The 19612-nt window shown below is 36.4% G+C and overlaps 1 protein-coding gene across 4 annotated transcripts in view; it reads left to right on the top strand.

Annotated features, from left to right (window-relative positions):
* The window catches only part of Lnpk (zinc-ribbon metal-binding protein lunapark), a 139241-nt gene extending 124332 nt beyond the window's left edge, over nucleotides 1-14909 (top strand). For all 4 annotated transcript variants that reach the window (XM_081743331.1, XM_081743328.1, XM_081743329.1 and 1 more), the window contains one exon: nucleotides 4521-14909. In XM_081743331.1, the coding sequence (XP_081599457.1) occupies nucleotides 4521-4672 (152 nt within the window). In that variant the 3' untranslated portion in view covers nucleotides 4673-14909. The remainder of the gene's footprint in view (nucleotides 1-4520) is intronic.
* The last annotated feature ends 4703 nt before the right edge of the window (nucleotides 14910-19612 follow it).

Here is a 19612-nt window from a genome sequence, read left to right as displayed (position 1 = left end):
GCCGACATAACCATGGGACGTAAAACTTAAAGATTTCATTTAATTTTTCATTTTGTTTTACAGTAGGGGGACACTCACTTACTCACTCACTCACTCATTTACACGTACAAATAAAGAACATGTTAATAAATTGTAGTACATCATTAATATACACACAAACACACAGTAGTAATTACGACAGTGGATTCTCACGTGACTGATTGTTGGATTAGGGTTACTTGGCCTCTCATATGGTTCTAGATTATCTCGTATTTTGGAGGACAATTTGAATTAGCCCCGTCTCGGGTCATGTGGTTTATGGTGGGACATTTGAATCAAGGGCCATGACTCCTGCTTGTGTATCCTGGGTCTTTGGACCTATGTGTCACGGACCCAAGGGTTCAGGGTCGTACCCGTAGAGGATATGATATGAGGTCCTTGTTTTCTCAGATGGTGTTTATGATAGTTCTTAGGATTTGTGTTCGTATCGTAGGATTTTGGTATATAATTCTGAAAATTTGGGTGATCTATGTTCCCTAAAATTGCCAAAAATTCAAATTAGGGAGGTTTTTGACTTACTCCCTTTGATGAGACTGTTGTATCATTTAATCTTAGGTACATGGGTTCATTCTCTTTCGTAGGACATAGATACCATCATGCAACCCTATCAGGTTTCCGGAGGGAGTGTTTGTCCACCCCTAAATTTGAAAATTGTTTAAAAAAAAAAGTTTCCAGGAACTCAAGTATATACCTCTGTAAGTTTCGATGGTCCATCTTGCATTCTTTCATAGTTAAAAAGTTGTCTCCTTCAACAATAAAATATCATTAAAATGGATAAATTAGGTCAAAAACCTTAGGGAACAAAATGGATATTCAAATTTTCAGAACTACATGCTAGCCTATAACACGTACATAAGTCTTAAGATCTATCATAAACATCATCCAAGAAAACGAGGACCTCATATATATATCTTGATCCAGGAGGCGGGGCTAATTGAAGACGGCCACTGTGCATAATATCCTCAAAACTAAAATAGCCGAGCTATGCATGAAAATCACTGGAAAAGGTTAACTTTGCATTTGAGCCATTCCATGCGAAATCAACAAAATTTTCAGGGAAAATAATCTCGTTGTGTCAGAATTGGATGAAACTTGGTGTTCATGTAGGCCCGTATAAGAGATGATCTTGCACCAAATTTTAGCCCTGTACCCCCTATAGTTTCAGAGTACAGGGGGGTAAAAAAATTGACAAATTTGATGCTTTTTTGTAGAATCTTGTTAGCTTCAATTGGTCATATCTCCCGTAAATATTGAGCTAGAGAGAAAAATAATATACCATTTTGAAGAGGAAAGAATAGGCTACAAGATACGTCAGAAACATTTATTTGAAAATCAAATATCATTTTCGGGAAATCCCGGAAAAATTTTTGATTAGTGGTATCTCAGAAACTGCCCATTTATTTTCCTTGAAATTGGGTACCAAGGTAGCTCCATATGTCCGGTATAAGTGTGCCAAATGTGAACTTGGGCCAAGAATGATCCTGGAATCCACAATGATTTTCGTGTGATTATAACCGCCACCAGGTTATAGAAGTATTTTTTGTGGACGCTCTGTATATTTCGTAAAGACAGTGATTATTTTTTCGATTTATACTTTATACTGCGACGAAAATGAGTTCTTCCTTCGGTGGGAATTGTTTCCTTCCCACGCAACTGGACAAAGAAGTCTCTCATTGTTTTCTCATGTATATATTTAAAACATTGCTTTTTGGTGAGAATATTTGTCAGCAACGAACCTTCTCAGTGTTTCTCCCTGACTTATTATTATGCACAGTATATATTCTGCAGTTATTTGGAACTGAATTAAGTGCTTTCTTTAATCGTTTATGGAAACATTGCAATAGATTAGAGCAGACTAGACCAGAACAGGCATTCAAGTGACCGAATGGCACCAGCCTCGTAGTTTTTGCAGTTTCTTATCTGTACTTCCTCACGCCCGAGTTATCGCAGTGTCTCGTGCATCGTAGCCAGTTGACTAAAATTAACATAAATTATTTTCCGTATTCTGTTTGCATGTGCATACAGGTAATCTAACAGTGGTTTTTAGAATGAACTGCCAACACTCTTTAGTCAACCACTGCAGGTAATATCTAGAACTTTTGAGCTCAAGGAGATTGACTCCGCTATTGTGTGCAGCCACCACGCACGTTTCGTCGTGTTACGGGGCATAAGCTATTAGCGGGTGAAGGACGTTTTCTTACGGCTAGCCCCAACTAGTGAAATCGCAGGTTCTTAAACCTTGTGCGCTAAAAAGTCCAACATCAGCATTCCACTTTGGAGACTTGCTTTTTTAATTTGCTGAAGACTCATCTTTACGCTTCAGGATTGTTTGGCGCAGCAATGGGATTGTCCCGGCAACTTTTCCCCCAGTACTAATCCCCCCCAAGTGCGTCAATGGTGTGAGAGAAGCATTCATAGTGAAATTTCAGATATAATCTCATATACATATATAAAGGGCTACATTGCATTAGAAAGGCAAAGTGTGATTTCAGTAATGAAGATTATTATCCATATTCTGTGTTAAGTGTTGTGTTCATTCCTCTTCGTTATTTTTTTTTATATAATAGTATTCTAATAAATAAGTATAGTGTTATTTAATCCAGTGTGTTTTCGTTGTTTGTGTGAATGATATTTGTGTGCGTTATAATCTGGATGACCGTCTGATCGTCCGTGAGGTTTTCGGGACGAGACATCCGAACCTCTCGGCACCTAATGCTTATATCATCATTGAGACCGATGAGCGATTTGGAATCAATTTGTAATCCCTTCTTGGAGAGGTCCTTCATCGTCCTATCCAGGTAAGTTCTGGTCTGAGGAGAATACTTATTGGTAGGACAACAAACCACGAACAGAGACTGGACCTCAAATTGGTTACAAATAAATGGCAGCCCGAACACCGACCCGACACCCGGTTGGTTACATGATCAGGTCGGGAGAGACACCTGGGGTGCCGATGTGGCAACTTGCCAGTTGGTCAGTAGTGGTGAAGTAAGGTGTAACTGACCTAGCAGTAAAGTTTTTCTGGTGCAATCTGTAATTCAGGAATCCTGTGGGGATCTTTGGAACATTCCATTATCAACCGTAATACATTGAATTCACCTAAATATGTGAACATTCTAGAAGGTTCTAGAACCGTCTGGAACATTCTAGCAGTTTGTTATCTGTATAAAAGCAGAAGACATTGATACTGCATGCCAGTAAGCTTTTTGCTCTAGACTGGACAACAAGTCTAGCTAAGTATCTATATAGTGGTCAAGCATAGCTTGTGAGATCACAATGACTATACAGCAGATTTCCGAGTGTCAGTAGTGGATAGTCTCGTGATCCAGATGCAGCATTACCTGTAACTGTGTGCATTCAAAAGCTGCATTGCCATTTCGGTGATTCTACTATGTCAGCATTGCCACGCCTCTACTGTGTCAGTCCATTTGGCAGCCATAACAATAAGGTGGAGTTGGACTTCGCCCGGTGCAAGCGTGGATGGCAGAACTGGTTCCAAAACTCAAAGCTCAGAGTTTGAACAAGGTCTGCAACAAGTGCAGGAATGAACTAAGTAAGCGCTGTTCCAGAGCAGCTCACGTACAGGCAAGTGATGACCAAGAATAGTCTGATAAGCAGTCTCTTAGTGAAAATCATGATCAGCCTTTCCCATCACCTAACGCAAGTGACGTATTGAACCAGAGCTTTCAAGTACTTGGCCGTCACCACTTCAGAAAAAGAAGCTGAAGAAATTAGCACCCCAGGTGTGTCTCGCGACATTGTCACACGAAAATCGTTGTAGACTCCAGGATCAGTCTTGACCCAAGTTGACATTTGGCACACTTATACCGGACATAGGGGGCTACCTTGGTACCCAGTTTCAAGGAAATCAAATGGGCACTTTCTGAGATATCACTGATGCAAAATTTTCCCGAAAATGTTATTTGATTTCCAAAAAATGTTCCTGGCATATCTTGTAGCCTATTCTTTCCTTTTCAAAATGATATGTTATTTTTCTCTGTAGCTCAATATTTACGGGAGATATGACCAATTGAAGCTAACAAGATTCCACAAAAAACATCAAATTTATCCATTTTTTACCATCCTGTACTCTGAAACTAGAGGGGGTACAGGGCTACAATTTGGTGCATGATCATCTCTCATAGGGGCTTCCTTGTACACCAAGTTTCATCGAAATCTGACACCATGAGGTTTTGGGCTTGGTTGATTGCACATGACCCATTTGTTAAACATCGTTCTTTTCAGGTGAATTCTCAGACATGCTTATTATAGTACCATTTCCACAGTCATTCCTTTTCCCTCTCTAAAGCGGTTATTTCAAGTTTTCCATTGCTGATCGTCAGCACATACGTTCTAATATTCGTCAAACAATAGGCGATGATGTAAAACAATAAATTAATTTGACTGGCCCTGTAGGACTTTGGTACAGGATGTTTGTGTAGAAGAACAGTTAGTAATAGAGTGTATGTTTGTGTTCCCAGATTCTCTGGTGGCCAGCAAGAGTGAGTCAGCAGCAGCGACCACAAGTGACAGTCCAGAGGGGGAGGGGGAGGGAGAGGGAGAGGATGAGGACGCCAGTGAAGCAGAAGAGGATATTTCAGACGACGGAGAACACAAGACTGACGGACATTGATCGTTTTTTGTTTTCTTTTTTGGTAATCTCAGTCACTTTTTTGTTGCACAACGAATTAGTATAATAAATGAGCATAAATTATTAATATAAATATTGTTGCTTTTTAAAGAAATAATACTTCGCAGATATGCTTTTTACTGTTCACATAAAATGGTGAATATATTGCAATTATGGAAAAAAAACAAAAAAAAACAGTAGAAATGTTTAAAAACTAAATCAGTATTTGTTTGATTTTATGTTGTACTGTTTACATGTAATAGTAAAGCAACAAACAGACATTGTACTTAAAGCATACTGAAGATCAGTTTGTGCTACCTTGACGTTTGTTTCGTGTCAATTTGTGTTCATGCATTTGCCAATACTTCGTTTCTACCTTCTTAATTAGCCAGTGCTTCCTTCTGTATATCATAGTGGTGTATTTATTTACAAAAATGTAGTGTCTGGCTTTTTTTCTTTTCTTTTCTTTTCTTTTTTTTTTTTTTTTTTTTTTTTTTTTTTTTTTTTTTTAGAAGAACCATTATGATAAATATTATCACAGATTTCGTTAATAGCGTTTATTAAAATATACGTAGGTTGTACAAAGTTTACGTGGGGATGAAAAACTTTTACGTAAAAGTGTTTTTTTCTTTTGTTTTGATGTTTTTTTATTTATTTACTTTTTTACTGTAAACTTTCAGATTATTACAACAATTTGGGGTAAATTTATATCCGTGGATTATTCATTCTTTTCTTGCATTTTTTTTTTCTTTCTTTCAAATCCAGTGAACAAGTGTGGCGTTTGTTGTAGAATTTTCTAATAAAATGAAGAAAAGATCTATGTTTTATTGATTAGGTATGTAGGAACAGTTTAACAAATAATAAGTAATTGATAGTGCCAATGCGAAGCCAGTTTGAACCTTAATGGTTTTCTTTTGTTTACAAATGTCGCTTTTCTAATATTCTAATTCTTAATTTTAAGAGAGCAAGATAATGTATTGAATTAGAAGATCTTGTATGAACTAGTGCCGTAGATAGTATTTATAGTTATGTCGAATGTTGAGGTTTTTTTGGTTTTTAAATACTTGCAGTTTGTTAACAATGTTACCAAATAGGTGTGATTTTTCGTGTCATTATGGTTAACTCCTTTAGCTCGCAAGGCATTATGGTTAGCCATCAGCATTAGCCGATACAGTTGGTTCAAATTTCAAGCAAAATTTTAGAACTTTACTGCCTGATAGAAACAGAACATCATTTTGTATAAGGACGGTTAAGGCAAGCGTAAAATGAAATATAAGAGTGTAACATAATGCATTTCGTGTTATAATAATAATGAGTAAGAATTTGTTTATAATGTATGTGAAAATTAATGATGCTTTGCACTGAGGTGAAAAGATATATAAAAAAAAAAGTACTATTAGATCGTGTATATTTGCCCTAAGCGAATGTATTCTGTGGAGTAATGCAACTCTCCTATATAGAAATTATTATGTCGAAATAAAAATGGTGAAACACTACAGGAATGGATAGAATATGAAAGAAAAATAAACAAAGAAATGTGAATTCATTGCGTATTGTTTGAAATGTTAAGAACAGCTCTTCTTTGTTGCCAGAAATAACTTTATAATGTTAGGTGTTACACTTATCATCTTTGGAAGAATTATGAACGTAATTGCATAAAATTAATTGGGAGTTATAATTAGTGGATTTGCTAAATTGGTAACAAGAAACTGGATAAACTTGAACATTTTACTATTGCATAATTTTCTGACGTTGAGAACGTTAATCCTAACATTGTATCAACCTTGTACACCAATATCTAAGAAGATACGTTGCGTTTAAACAACTGTTTTTTGAATTGTAGCCGAAGATAATTTAGTGCGTAAAAGTAACAGGCATACGGCGGGTAGGAGCATAATCGGAATTACAAATCCGTACAGCGCCTATGTAAGATGTCTTGAAGTTTTTTATTGCCTTCGAAAGGTTTGAAGGATACTTAAATACAGGGTGTTTCAAAAAGAATGATCTGATTTTAAAAGTCTATATATATTGATAAAAACATACTACTAAATTGTAAAATACTTACAAACTATTCAAGTTTTAGCTATGCTATTACAAATGCTCTATGTGTCCACCAGCAGCAACACGAATAACATTTAGACGATAGCTAAATTCCACCATTTTATCGGAAGCACGAGACCTGTCTCTTCAAATGTGGCGATACCAACGGCGAATGTTTTGGGTGCAGGCGGATCAATGCCAAAACGCCGACGAAAAGCACGCTGGACCGAAATCACTGACTCAGTCTTTGCAAACTGAAGCACACAAAACGCTTTCTGTTGAGAGGACTCCATCTGACTTCGGACTGACTGCAAACTGAGAAGACGCATTGACTGACATCTAACTGTGATTTTATAAAACTAGATCACGCCCATTCAAACAACACTCATTTCCTTGCGGCACGTCCCATGTTCCGTAATTATTACCGTAGAAAATCAGGTCATTATTTTTTGGAACATGCTGTATTTCTACCCAGAATGGAAAATTAAAGATAGTCATTATTTCAAGAAATAATTTATTGGATAAAGTCATACTCCAAGAAAATGAACGTAAAAATGATTGAAATATATAGTTTGTGTAGACATAAAGTTCTCGTATCGGTTAATGTGTAGGTATCACATATAGTAAAGAACAGCGGTAAATCCTGAGGTGTGTGTTGACTATAGTCAACAATCTTTAAATAAGGTCACGAACTGCAATGTACCCAGGTTTTGCTTTCTGTCTTAAATAGCTGTCCCTTAAAGTGTTGGAATAGGTTCATCGGGAAAAGGCATATAAAAGGAATGCGATTTTCAAATAACTATACCTAGGTATAGCCAAGTCTACTGAAATTCGTAATTTACTCGTTAAGACACATTTATCAATTCTTATTTCCTTTAAACTAAAAATTAGAAGAAAGAAAAAAATGTTCACGTTTGTAAACGTGTGTATTTCGGAACTGCGAGCGTAAAATACATTTCAGCTTCTTGTTACCAATGAAATCCTGTGAAGAGAATTCCTTCTCTTAGCTTTGTCAAAGCTGCAATATATCGATTATTAATTTATCGATTATCGGGAGCGATACACTGGGCAATAAATGTTTGTTTATTGTCCCATGTGGACTTTTTATTTTTAGAAGTATTGAAATCGTATTATCCATCCTGATCCCTTTCACGAAGGGAATATGTGATTTCACCCATTTACTTTTGTTGGGATTGGGATACAAAGTAAGAAATACGTATATCTCTGTATACTTCCCAGTATATATATATATACGAAGAACTGATACAAGTATAAGCATCTTACTATTGAAGTGGAACGTTTATATAAGAAGACAATGGCTATACTAGTACATGAAAAGGGCGTACTTAGAAAACACTATATATTAATGTTACAGTAAGCAATATATGTGAATGATTTGTTGCTATTTAATTTTTTTAGTGCATTATTTACCAAGTTAACCACTAGTCAGTGATACTGGCATATTGCGTTATAATTATATGTTCATATTCGAATTATTAGAGGAATAACTGTACTTGAATTTGAAGCAAATTTATGCAAATGTTCCTTTAGATACACAGAACGAAACTTTCTGTAATTCGTAATAGTGACGTTTTAATATGATCGTGAAATAACTACGGTTTTTGGATGTTTCACTGTTCAAGTTACTGAATCTTAAGCAATTGAATAAGAAGGTACGTTGTTTCCACGGGATACTCCTTTTCACATATTGAGGAATAAATAAATACAGACAGATAAAAATGTCCCAGTGATGAAGTATACTTGTTCAACTAGTAACATACCGCAACCGCATTTGTTAAACCTCCACCCGTATTGGCTAAGGTCATCGTAGCCTTACCTGGAAGGATGCTTCTTAAGTTTTTGTAATAACTCAATTATTGAGATTTTTTTTAAAATCCAATTATTATGTTAACCTGAGCGTAGTTTAAGAAGAATGCTAATAGGTTAAGAAGCTACAAGATAAGTGGGAGTTCGAGTGCGATATGGGACGTTTAAGTTTATTCATCACTGAGATTTTGACTATAATATCTCTTTTATATTAATATTTATATTTTATGTGTCTGTTTTCATTTGTTCCTTAATATATCAGGGAATGGTTGTGTGAAGGTCTGAAACAGTGAACTGTTAATTAGCCTTCATACTAAGATCCTGTGAGCTGCAGCTGCTAGCTTTACATTGTCTTAAATGTACGCCTTCACACATGCGTGTCGGTGCAAGTGAGCCGCGTCTCTGAGCTGCTATGAAGATCACCCCGCCAGTAGATGGCTCCATCGGGCTGCTGGCGGGGAAGAAAATAACACGCAATCTTATGAGAGCCCTTCACACGTGAGCGTGAACTCAGTTGGAGTGAAGAAAAGTATACAAATATTTGATGTTGAAAATTTTCTCATTTTGGTGTTACTGTGATGAAATACATACTTTATGCTATATACAGTTCGTCAAACGAAGATATAGACATCCTGAAGTAATTGAAAAATTGTCTTTCATCTTCTCTCAGTTTAGAAAACAGACTGTAAAATGGACATTCTTTCAGTCTTGATATATTCTTGCAATTTATCGCCAGTATTAAAGCTGCAGCTTCTTCTGGCTCTAGCATGGCTGCCATTTTTGTATCACGATCTTTTGAGCGGCTCAGAAATATTCAATGCCTTCACACTACAAGTTCACATGAGCGGCTCACAAGATTCTAGTGTGAAGTCAGCCATAAAGGAATATAGAATGCTTGTGTTAATTGATTCTAATCATTAATTGATGTTTTTAAAAGATAAAATGAGTAAACCCAGTCGAAAGTGACACCACAAATGTTTTATTGTAAATTGAAGTAACGTTTCAAACTTTAGCGTAGTATTACTACTTGGAATGTAAGTGTTCGCAACAATTCTTTTCACCGTAGTTATTTTAGTTGTTTGGTTTGGAATTCAATGTTCCTTTCAGCACCGAGGCTATATGAGGCGTGGACCTAGACGTCGGATCCGAATCACATGAACTTCCTTTGGATTATAGTTTTATGAAAGCTCACATGTTATAGGTAGAAAACAAGAGTATGACGTTGTAAAATTACTGTTTCAGATATTGCTGAGAAAGTGTGCTTAACGAATATGTAACTTTACTTGTACTTTGTATTTGAATTCTGAAATGCAAAAATCAAGATGGATCTTCGATGTTCGTGTGCGAATTGTTTCTGCTTGCAACGAATGACGAGGCTCTACCTATCGAAACTGGTCGTCAGTATATTCAAATATTATCCTTATTATTAGTGACGATTTGTGCATCATGTAAGTAACCAGCGACAGCATTCAGACAAACTTGATAGACAGCAAACATTGTAGGCAGTGGCGTATTTAGGATTTTGTTTCGGGGGAGGGGCTATGCAGAACACGGGGAAGCAGGGGCAGAGGGCAATTATCCATTTGAGTTCAAGAATTAGATACATTTTAATCGATTGTTTACTAATATACTAGGAAAAAAACGTGGAACTCGTATGTCGGTGGAGGATTTTACCCCCCAGGCAAATCTGAAATGACGCTCCTGCAAACACACGTTGAATATTTGTAATCTCATTTCAACTTAACTGATTTCATTTAAAAAAAAAAAAAAAAAAAAAAAAAGAAATATTCAGTTTTATCTGTATACGTTTTTATCTAAAAGAAAACGTTGAAACAAGTTGAAGGTTAACCCCTTGCACTGAAATGAGGAGCTACACTCGTCATAAAATTTAAACTATTGTAGCATCACGCACGGTTGCTATATTAATGATTTGAAAGTTATATAATGATAAACTATCTATAATACACTTTTATAACTTCAAGAAATTTGATGCAACGGAAGGAGGTGCAGGAAATTCAGAAAATAAATTGTAGTGGAAGGGGTTAAATATACCGATTGCAGTTTTAATGGCAAGAATTGCAGACTGATTAATCTTATGTGATATGAAGATACAAAAATTTAGCAGTGAATCTAACACTTTTTTTTTCTATTTGTAGAAGAAAAAGGAAACATCTTGGCCTGTCTAATTTCCCGGACTACTTATTCTCCCCCCCCCCCCTCTTGATTTTCTTTAATTCAAACATCCTTAGCTTACTAAAGTTCCGTTATGTTGATATCCGTTCAAGTTGGTGTGGAACACGGATTTCGCTTATAAGCTCCTCTTAGTTTTGGTGTTACTGACGACAGCCGACTTGAATCACAACTAACAACGGTCGAAAGTATGATAGGAGAAACGAGAGTAACAACTAAGAAAAAGAAACAGAAGAGTAGAATGGACGAAAGAAAGAAAGAAAAAAAAAAAAACGCAGTTCTCACATGGAATGAAATTTGACAAATATAGTATTATTTCTCAACAAAGAGCATAAGAAAATGGAAAGTCAATGAATTTCTTAGAAATGGTAAGAAAGATTATTGTTGTATGTGGAATGCGAAAAACTAATAAATTTATTTCGGGTGGATTGAGCCCGCTAGCCCCCTAAATACGCCACTGATTGTAATGCATAACATTTGAATAAGAGTTTGTTATTCATCTGTTTACACATCTTTAAAAAGTACTTTCAAAGAGGCTTCACAGATTTCATTTCTCTTTTTATGAAATTGGTGGCTGGTCTTCGAGTAAATGTCTGCGTATCTTTTCTTATTGATAATGTTTAAAGAAACAAAAGTACATTAATTGATTATTTGTAGACCTTTGAAACCAAAATGAAACATGGTCAATAAATTGTACAGGTCTTGAGTTTATATAAGTGAATATTGAAGATTTTGTATTCGATTTGTTATTAAATTCCATTGTGGAATAGTAAACTTCCAAACAGAGTGACCAAGTAGTGTGTGGAACAGTTTGTTGTAAACAGAAGTAAGCTTGATATGTAAAGGAGTGTTTCTTGAAAGTGCCTTCATGTTTCTTCCTGGAATGAGTGAGCGAACACTCTTTTGTTTGAGTGATAATGTAAAAAAATCCGTGTACATAAGAATGTGTGATAGGTACGCTACTAGGATATCTCTATTTATGAACCAGTGTTGCAGTCTAGGATGTTAAGTGAGATATCTATATTTTCGTAATTACTGACAAAGTAAAGTATGAGTATAATCATCTTTGTACCATTGGTTCAACAACGTCGTGAATATACATACTTTACAGAAAGTTTGCAAAGGCCGTGAAATATCAAGTTAATAAATCGAAAGTTTATAACCGCTAGTACAAAGACCTAACACTGGGTACTATACTATAGTGTAATTCCGTTCACACGCTGTAGCATCTTCGTTCTTCCAAATTGTACGAGCTTCCCAACTAAAGCCCTCTGCAGCCATAGAAACCACGTGGCGGTTTAAAAATCCGCATTATAGTCATTGGTGACTCGTTTCTTCACTTCTTATTACTCCAGATTCTTTTCCTCAAGGGTTTGTTTTTCAAAAGTCGGAGTTTATACTCCAGCTCTGTCAGTTGATACCCACCTTAATTCAGAATGAAGGGAGTAAAAACTGAGAATCTATGTAGTAATCAAATACGGCGAATCTCAAACTAAGCAGTCTATATCAGTACAATAAAGGAAATACTTCGGGTGAGCCTTGTTAAATGGCCGTAGCTCTTAATTTTGTAATATCAAGGAAAAGAAGAAAATAACTTGAATTTCCACTTTATTGCCTTATAAATAATAATAATAATAAACTAAGTGTTAAACCATTCCCTTTCACCACGCGTCTATTCATTTATTTATCGAACCATAATCCCTCCCTTGAAATGTTGGTATGGCATTCTGTTGGTAAAAGTCGCTCACTGTGACAGTCCTGGGTTCAAACAAACACAAACTAAAAGCGTGCATAGTATTCGAGTGTTAACGCTCGTTCTGGTTCCTACAGTGGAGGAAAATAACTAGATAAGCTTCGATTCTTCGTCTTATTCTCCCAGCGAACTATCTGCGAAGGGAAGTCAAAAAGTAAAGGGACATTTATTCTAATGATAGAAAGCAGAAACATACATTATTTTTCTACTATATCTCCCTGCACTTCAACGAACTTTCCTCAAGATTTCACAAGTTTTTTTGATTCCGTCGGGAAAAGAAGTTCTTGGGTTGGACCTGTAACCAATTTTGAACTGCATCAATGACTATTGCATCGGTTGCAAATCTTCTTCCCTTGAGCGCTATCTTCAATGGAATACGCTGAACGATGAATAATATGTAAAATATTGGCGATTTCGTCCACTGTGATTCGTCTGTTTACCATCACCATACCCTCAACAGCTTTCAAATTGTCCTTAGTTGTTGACGTCGATGGCCTGCCCTATCTTCCCTCGTCACATAAAGAACTTCCCTGTTCGAAACGCTCTATCCATTCGTAGATCTTGCTTCGCGATAAACAGCTGTCACCATACTGCGCTTGCATTCAACGAATAATTTCCTCCTTGGTGCAGATCGCAAATGGAGTTGCCATGTTGAACGGTCTGCCACACTCCAACGACTAACGCGGAAATAAGAGTGACACGCTGCATAGAAGTGTTGCAGACGACACTAATTCAGCGCTGGATACTAGCAGTGTTACCAAACCCTAGTACGAGAAATTGCAAGTCCCTCTACTTTTTGACTTTCCTCGTATATTTGCAAAGGGCTTCTGGGTGGTCTCTGTTCATCAGTATAATTTTTCGTTTTGTCATCATGAAGGAATCTAGAGAAAATTATATCAGATGTAAATGTTATATTTGATTCATGGAGGAATTAGTCATTTTGTATCACACCAATTCCTCTGTAGGTGTGAATTCATTGGTCGCACTCGGATGGATATCAAGTTATAGCATTCTATGAAAGTCGAGTAGATTAGAAGCTTTGTATTGAATGCGACAGATTTCTTCAGAAGTGGCCACTGGCATATGTCTTCACTGTATTTTTTACAGACGATATTATACGAACAATAGAAGAAACAAAAGATTTCTTTCTTCCATCGTATTCTCGATAGGTTCAAATTCAAAGTGAGAAAGTGCGAATGGACTGCGAGACGAATGGCTGAAGCATGAGCCCAAAAGCGACTAAGGAAGAGAGTAGCTTCTTTTTACACCGGAGTTTATGAGGGAGGGTCAATAACTTCAGTTTGTTGTTTTGTTGGCCTTTAATAATTTCGGTTCCTGTCGTATTTGATGCAGTTTGGAAAACAAAATCAGGATGAGTTGAAACGAGGAAATCATTTGTTATGTGCTTGGCAAACCCCAATTATTAGTATACAAAAAAATATTATGTTTTATATGTTTGTGTCGCGAGGATAGGGAAGTTTGTAATGTAGTAAATTAATGTGAATTATGCAAATGCATTCAAAGAGTTTTGTTGGGTGTCACATATGAAGATGCATTGACTTTTGGCATTAATTTTATAAATGATACATGTAGCATGTAATTAATACGAATTACGCATTACATGAAATAATCCTGTAGTTCTGGAGTGATATATTGTTCATATGTCTTGCGTGTGCTTCAGTATGCAGTAGAATATGCATTATTTATTTATTTGATACAAATGTTCAAAAATAGATAACTTTGATAAATATCCATTTATCTGTTGATAGGTATTAAAGCTTTTTTGTATTGTAATGTAATGTAGTAATGCGGGTATTTCGTTTTTTCATTCATGACTCGAAAGATCTGATTTCATGGGTAAATGAAAATGTTTTTGCCCTTGTAATGACTGGTTGCATTTATTGTATCTTTCTTCTTTTAAAGCGATTTTTCTCCGTCTGGAATCACAAATTTCTGTTCAAATATGATTTATTACTATCCCGTCTTATAAAATGTAGCTCGTTTTGTTGATAAAAATCTAAAAACGTAGAAATCGTAGGGAACATCATAAAATACCATTAGTGCCTTACTTCTGAAGCTAATTATTTTAACGTCATCACTTAAATGTATCAGAGAAGCCTTTGCTTCTTCATAAGTTTTAAGAATAGAGTTAAAATAATTGTATTGAAGTATCAATTAGGGATGCAATTTCACGAGGGAGATTTTTTCTGTTTAACCAACTATTGTGTGGCATTCTCTCGCTGTTTGTTAGTAGCGAAAGTGTATTAGGTCAGTTGCTGCAAACTGCGTTTGAGCTGAGCTGCTGCCCAAGAGAATGACTCTCTATTTCTGATGTTTTTGAACTTTTCTTGGTTGTATCTTTTATGTCAAAATGTAATATATGGTGTATGAGGACAGAATGATTGATTAAATTATTTCTGGCATTTATAATTATTATTAATGAGTTCCTTTGACCGTTTTCTGGTTGCAGCTTTCGTTTATCAGAGATTTTATTCAGAATAACAAAGAAATGCCCATTTTTCTCCATATGTGATAAACATAGAGAATAAATGTATAGCTAATAGTTGATGACATTGCAAGACAATTCAGAGAGTTCAGAGAAAGCTGTAATACACAGAGTAGTGTTATATAATCGATTGAACAGCTTTTTATTTATTATAATTTTCATTTTAGTATATTAGTAATTAATTACTAATTGATACGAGGGTGATTCGGAAAGTAATGTCTCCTAGATGTACTCGTGTTTGACAAATAGCACGGATATGAGTAGAAAGCTTGCAATATCAGCTATTAATGGCATCATTTTTCAACATAGTCCCCATTACAGGCAACAAACTTGCGTCAACGCCAAACAAGATTCTTCATGCCATCGGCGAAGAATTGTGGTGGCTGCTGGCGACACTTAATACCAAACTGCTACTTCCACCTCCGCGTCACAACTGTAGCAGTGGCTCTTAAGATGATCCTTAAGAGGGAGAGCCAAAAGTCGCAGGGTGCAAGATTCGGACCATAGGTAGGATGAGGCAGTATATCAACAACACTTTGCCTACAGATGGAACAACTTTGAATTTTGTGGCGGACGAGAGGACATGTGGCGGTACTCCATCGAGTGACGCTTCGTTTCTGGGTCGTAATGGTGTATCCACGACTCGTCGCCGGCGATGAATGTTCCTGGGCGCACTATCTTCCGCAGATTGAAATTCAGTGACAGCCCGCTGTTTCAACCTGACGTGACCAGTGGATGCCATGGATTGCTCCATTACTCTGGAACGAGAAGAGATAGGAAGGTGAAACAATTGACATTCTATAGCTTAAACATCAGTGCATTAATGGTAAATAGTTCAGAATGCTTGCAGTACCATTGGCCAAGTAATGGACTTGAAGACTACTTTCTGAACAACTCTCGTACCTGAAAGTAGAGAGTTTTTTGTTAACTTCTTTCCTATACATTGTTTCAAACGCTCTAGATTTGAAAAATAACATACTTTTTAATTCGTGGTCAGAGTTTCGTAATGCAATAGTAAACACATTGGAGATACAAAATTGAGCTGAACAAGCAAACTCTGTTTACCAGTATCACCGAACAGTTTGTTTAATCATTCCTGTCTAGTTTGATAATGAAAACGTTAAACTTATGGGACAGTTTTCCGAACACCGTTTCTCAAATTGCATGATCAATTATAACCATTTGATTTTAAACTATTTAAATCATTGATGCAAAGGTCGGTTGCTTGACCTCGAATAATCTTACAGAAATGTGTAAAGCATGTTTTCGCGTCAAAGCCATCTCTATTATTACGTAATAATAGTACTATAATAATCGGGCAAAATTTCGTCTATGTAAGACAGCGAAAATTATTATTTGTGTGCTGCATCAATGGTTATTATAGGGTGTTTCAAACGACAACATTCGGGAGATGATTCCTGATACCAAGATAAGACAAAAAGTATAGACCCACCTAGATGCACAAATGCTTCCTTTCGGAATTATAGGCTGCCGAAAACACGAAAAAGTGAACTTTAAAGGCTCATAGCTCCAGAAGTATGGGACTTACCGTAGCCTGGTCAAGACTTCACTTAGGAACTGGTATGTGCCCTATTAAAAAATCCATGTTTCAGAAGCCTAAGGTACTCACGCGCAATTTTTAAAGAGGGAGTTTGGCTACGGGTAGATAATTTGAAGTACTCAGCAACTACTACTATAAATACTGTTGCGGAAATACCGCAGGACTCTGAAACATGGATTTTTGGATAGGGCATATACTAGTTCCTAAACGAAGTCTTGACCCGACTACGACACGTCCCATAGTTTTGGAACTTTGGGCCTTTAAAGTTCATTTTTTCATGTTTTTGGCAGTCTATACTCCGAAAGGAAACATTTGTGCATCTAGGTTGATCTATACTTTTTGTCTTATCTTGGTGTCAGGAATCACCTCCCAAACGTTGTCGGTGTTGTTTTGAAACACCCCTGTGTATTTCCCAAACTCCACTGTTTGTTAATTCATGTAGTCCTTCGGATTATTTCTTGAACTGTCTCTTAATCCATTTTTTCTTTTTCTTGTTTCTCTTCTGTTCGATAAAAAGAAGAACTTTAGCACTGAAGATCGAAATTTAGTGGACAGCAGTGCTACTATTCAGGCAGTTCGCTCGAACCGGTTGTTAAAATTGCCTCTTCATCTCTAGATTCAGAACTTACGAAAGAAAATTAATTCACTAGTACTATTTTTTAAAATCAATATTCAAAACAATAACGTAAGGCATAAGATATACAGATGTGTTCAAATTATTAGACTGAACATTCAGTTTCTGAATATTTTACTGTTCTTACAATATTACGTGAGAAAATACGTCCGAACTTAGTTCAAATTACTACTTTGTAACTCTGTTCTAATTTCTAGTGGGTGTGACATATGCTTTTCAGTATCAATAAAACAAATGCATACATAACATTCAAATATAATTATTATAACGTGTGTATATCCAAATTGGAAACAAAACATGAAATGGAATACTTACGAGAAAATTCTCGACTAATATTTCTTATGAAATCCCTTATTCTTTATTAAGTCTTTTATCCTTTGAGGCATCCTATGTACGAGTTTAGCACATTTTGCCTTCAATTCAGCATCGTGATACCACAAATTGTTGATCTCCTTGATCAATTGAAGTTTGGTTCCAATGTGCTACTTCTTTAGCTTTTCTTTCATGAAGCTTCAAAAGTTTTCAATCGGGTTCATATCAGAACTAGTGCCTGGCCACGGAAGAACGCTAATTTCGTTCTCCTCGAAGAATTTTCTCACAGCTTTGGCCCGGTGGCATGGGGCTCCATCATGCATAAAAATGAATTGTACGTCATCAAACCAGAGTGCAGTCTGGGAAAGCAGTTTTTCTTGAAGAACTTCTACGTATTAGTCGTGCATTGTCCTCTCTACTATATACAGTCTTCCGGCCCGAAGACAGAGATCACACCCCAGACCATGACTGAAGTAGGATGCTTCACGGTTTATTAGAGACATTCCAACTTTTAATTCCTCCCAGGTCAACGTCGCACATATTGTGAACATTCATCAGACACAAAGATACATAATTCATCACTGAAACACACTATTCTTCAATAGTCAGGAGTAGGGGTGTTCCGAATTCCGGAATACTTCGGAATGAAAATCTTAATTCCGGAATCGGAATTAAAAAATTAGTTATTCCGAAATTTCGGAATTCCGTAATCTCGGAATTTCGGAATCCAGGAAGTTCATTCCGAAATTTCGAAATCTCTAAATTCCGGAATTTCGGAATTCCGAAAGTTCACCTCGAAGTATCGGAATTCAGGAATATCGGAATTCCGGAACTTCAGTCAGAAATTTCGGAATTTCCAAAACTCGGAATTCCGGAATCTCGAAACTTCAGCTAGAAATTTATGAATTCCGAATATGAGGACTTCGGTTCAGCACTTCTGAATCTTTGAAATTCGAAATTCCCAATAACGGTACGTCGATCCAGCATATCGGAATCGGAATGCTGAAATGTCAGCATCTGAAATCTTCAAGTAACATGATTATGAGATAGACATCAACACTCAGACAATGTAATGATGAAACTTACTCTTTTTTACTCATTGTCAGTGGCGGCAATACTCCGTCTTTCTGCAGAACGAAAAGAGCTGAGCAGAAGGACTCATTGAACAAAGTGTAAAGACTTCATTTACTGGTTCTTGTCTTGTTCTAATGTTCTATCCAAGGGCAGGCTCTAACATGTTTATACATCGTTGCTAGCTGCGTCACTAGTGCAATACGGATAGACTATCGACCAGTTTCTTCCCTGCGTGGCTTCAAAATGACATATAGAAAATGAAAAACTTAGAAACAGGGTGAAGCCATAGATTGCGAGTTTCGTATTCATTACCTATATATTTACTTGCACACTTGAGCCGATATTCACCCTCGTACTCCTTAATGTTTAGAAGCCAGGTTTTGGATACGTAGCTGAAATGCTCGTTCTGCGCACGAAGAGATTTTAGATTTTAGAAAGGCATACGACTCGGTTAGGAGATAAATATTATACAACGTTCTTACAGAACTTGAAATACCGAGAAAGCTAATTAGATGAATTAAGATATGCTTAAATGAATCCCAAAGTAAAGTCCGGGTAGGAAAATTTTTGTCCACGAGCTTTCACGTCGAAAATGGCCTGAAACAAGGAAATGCGTTGTCGCCATTATTATTTAACTTTGTTCTCGAATACGCTATAAGGAAAATCAAAGATAGCAACCAGGGCCTACAGTTGAACGGTATTCACCAGGTTATGGCATATTCTGATGATGTAAATTTAATAGGGGGTGATGGGGGATCAATAGTAAGAAATCCAGAGATCTTATTAAACGCTTGCAGAGACATGGATTTAGAAGTAAATGCAGAGAAAACTAAATACATGGAAGTGTGTCGGGACCGTAATACGGAAAATTGTGGATGCGTTAAAATATTAAATAATACTTTTGATAAAGTGGATAGTTTCAAATATCTAGGATCAATATTAACCGAGGAAAATCATATTCACGAAGACATTAATGTCGACTAAAAGCAGAGAATTCATGTTACTATTCGGCGCAAAATCTCTTGTCCTCGCGAATTCTGTGGAGG

This window comes from Thermobia domestica, chromosome 16 (genome assembly GCF_964235325.1).
Source record: "Thermobia domestica chromosome 16, izTheDome1.hap1.1, whole genome shotgun sequence".
Classification (NCBI taxonomy): domain Eukaryota; kingdom Metazoa; phylum Arthropoda; class Insecta; order Zygentoma; family Lepismatidae; genus Thermobia; species Thermobia domestica.
This window is presented reverse-complemented; position numbering and strand designations above follow the sequence as displayed.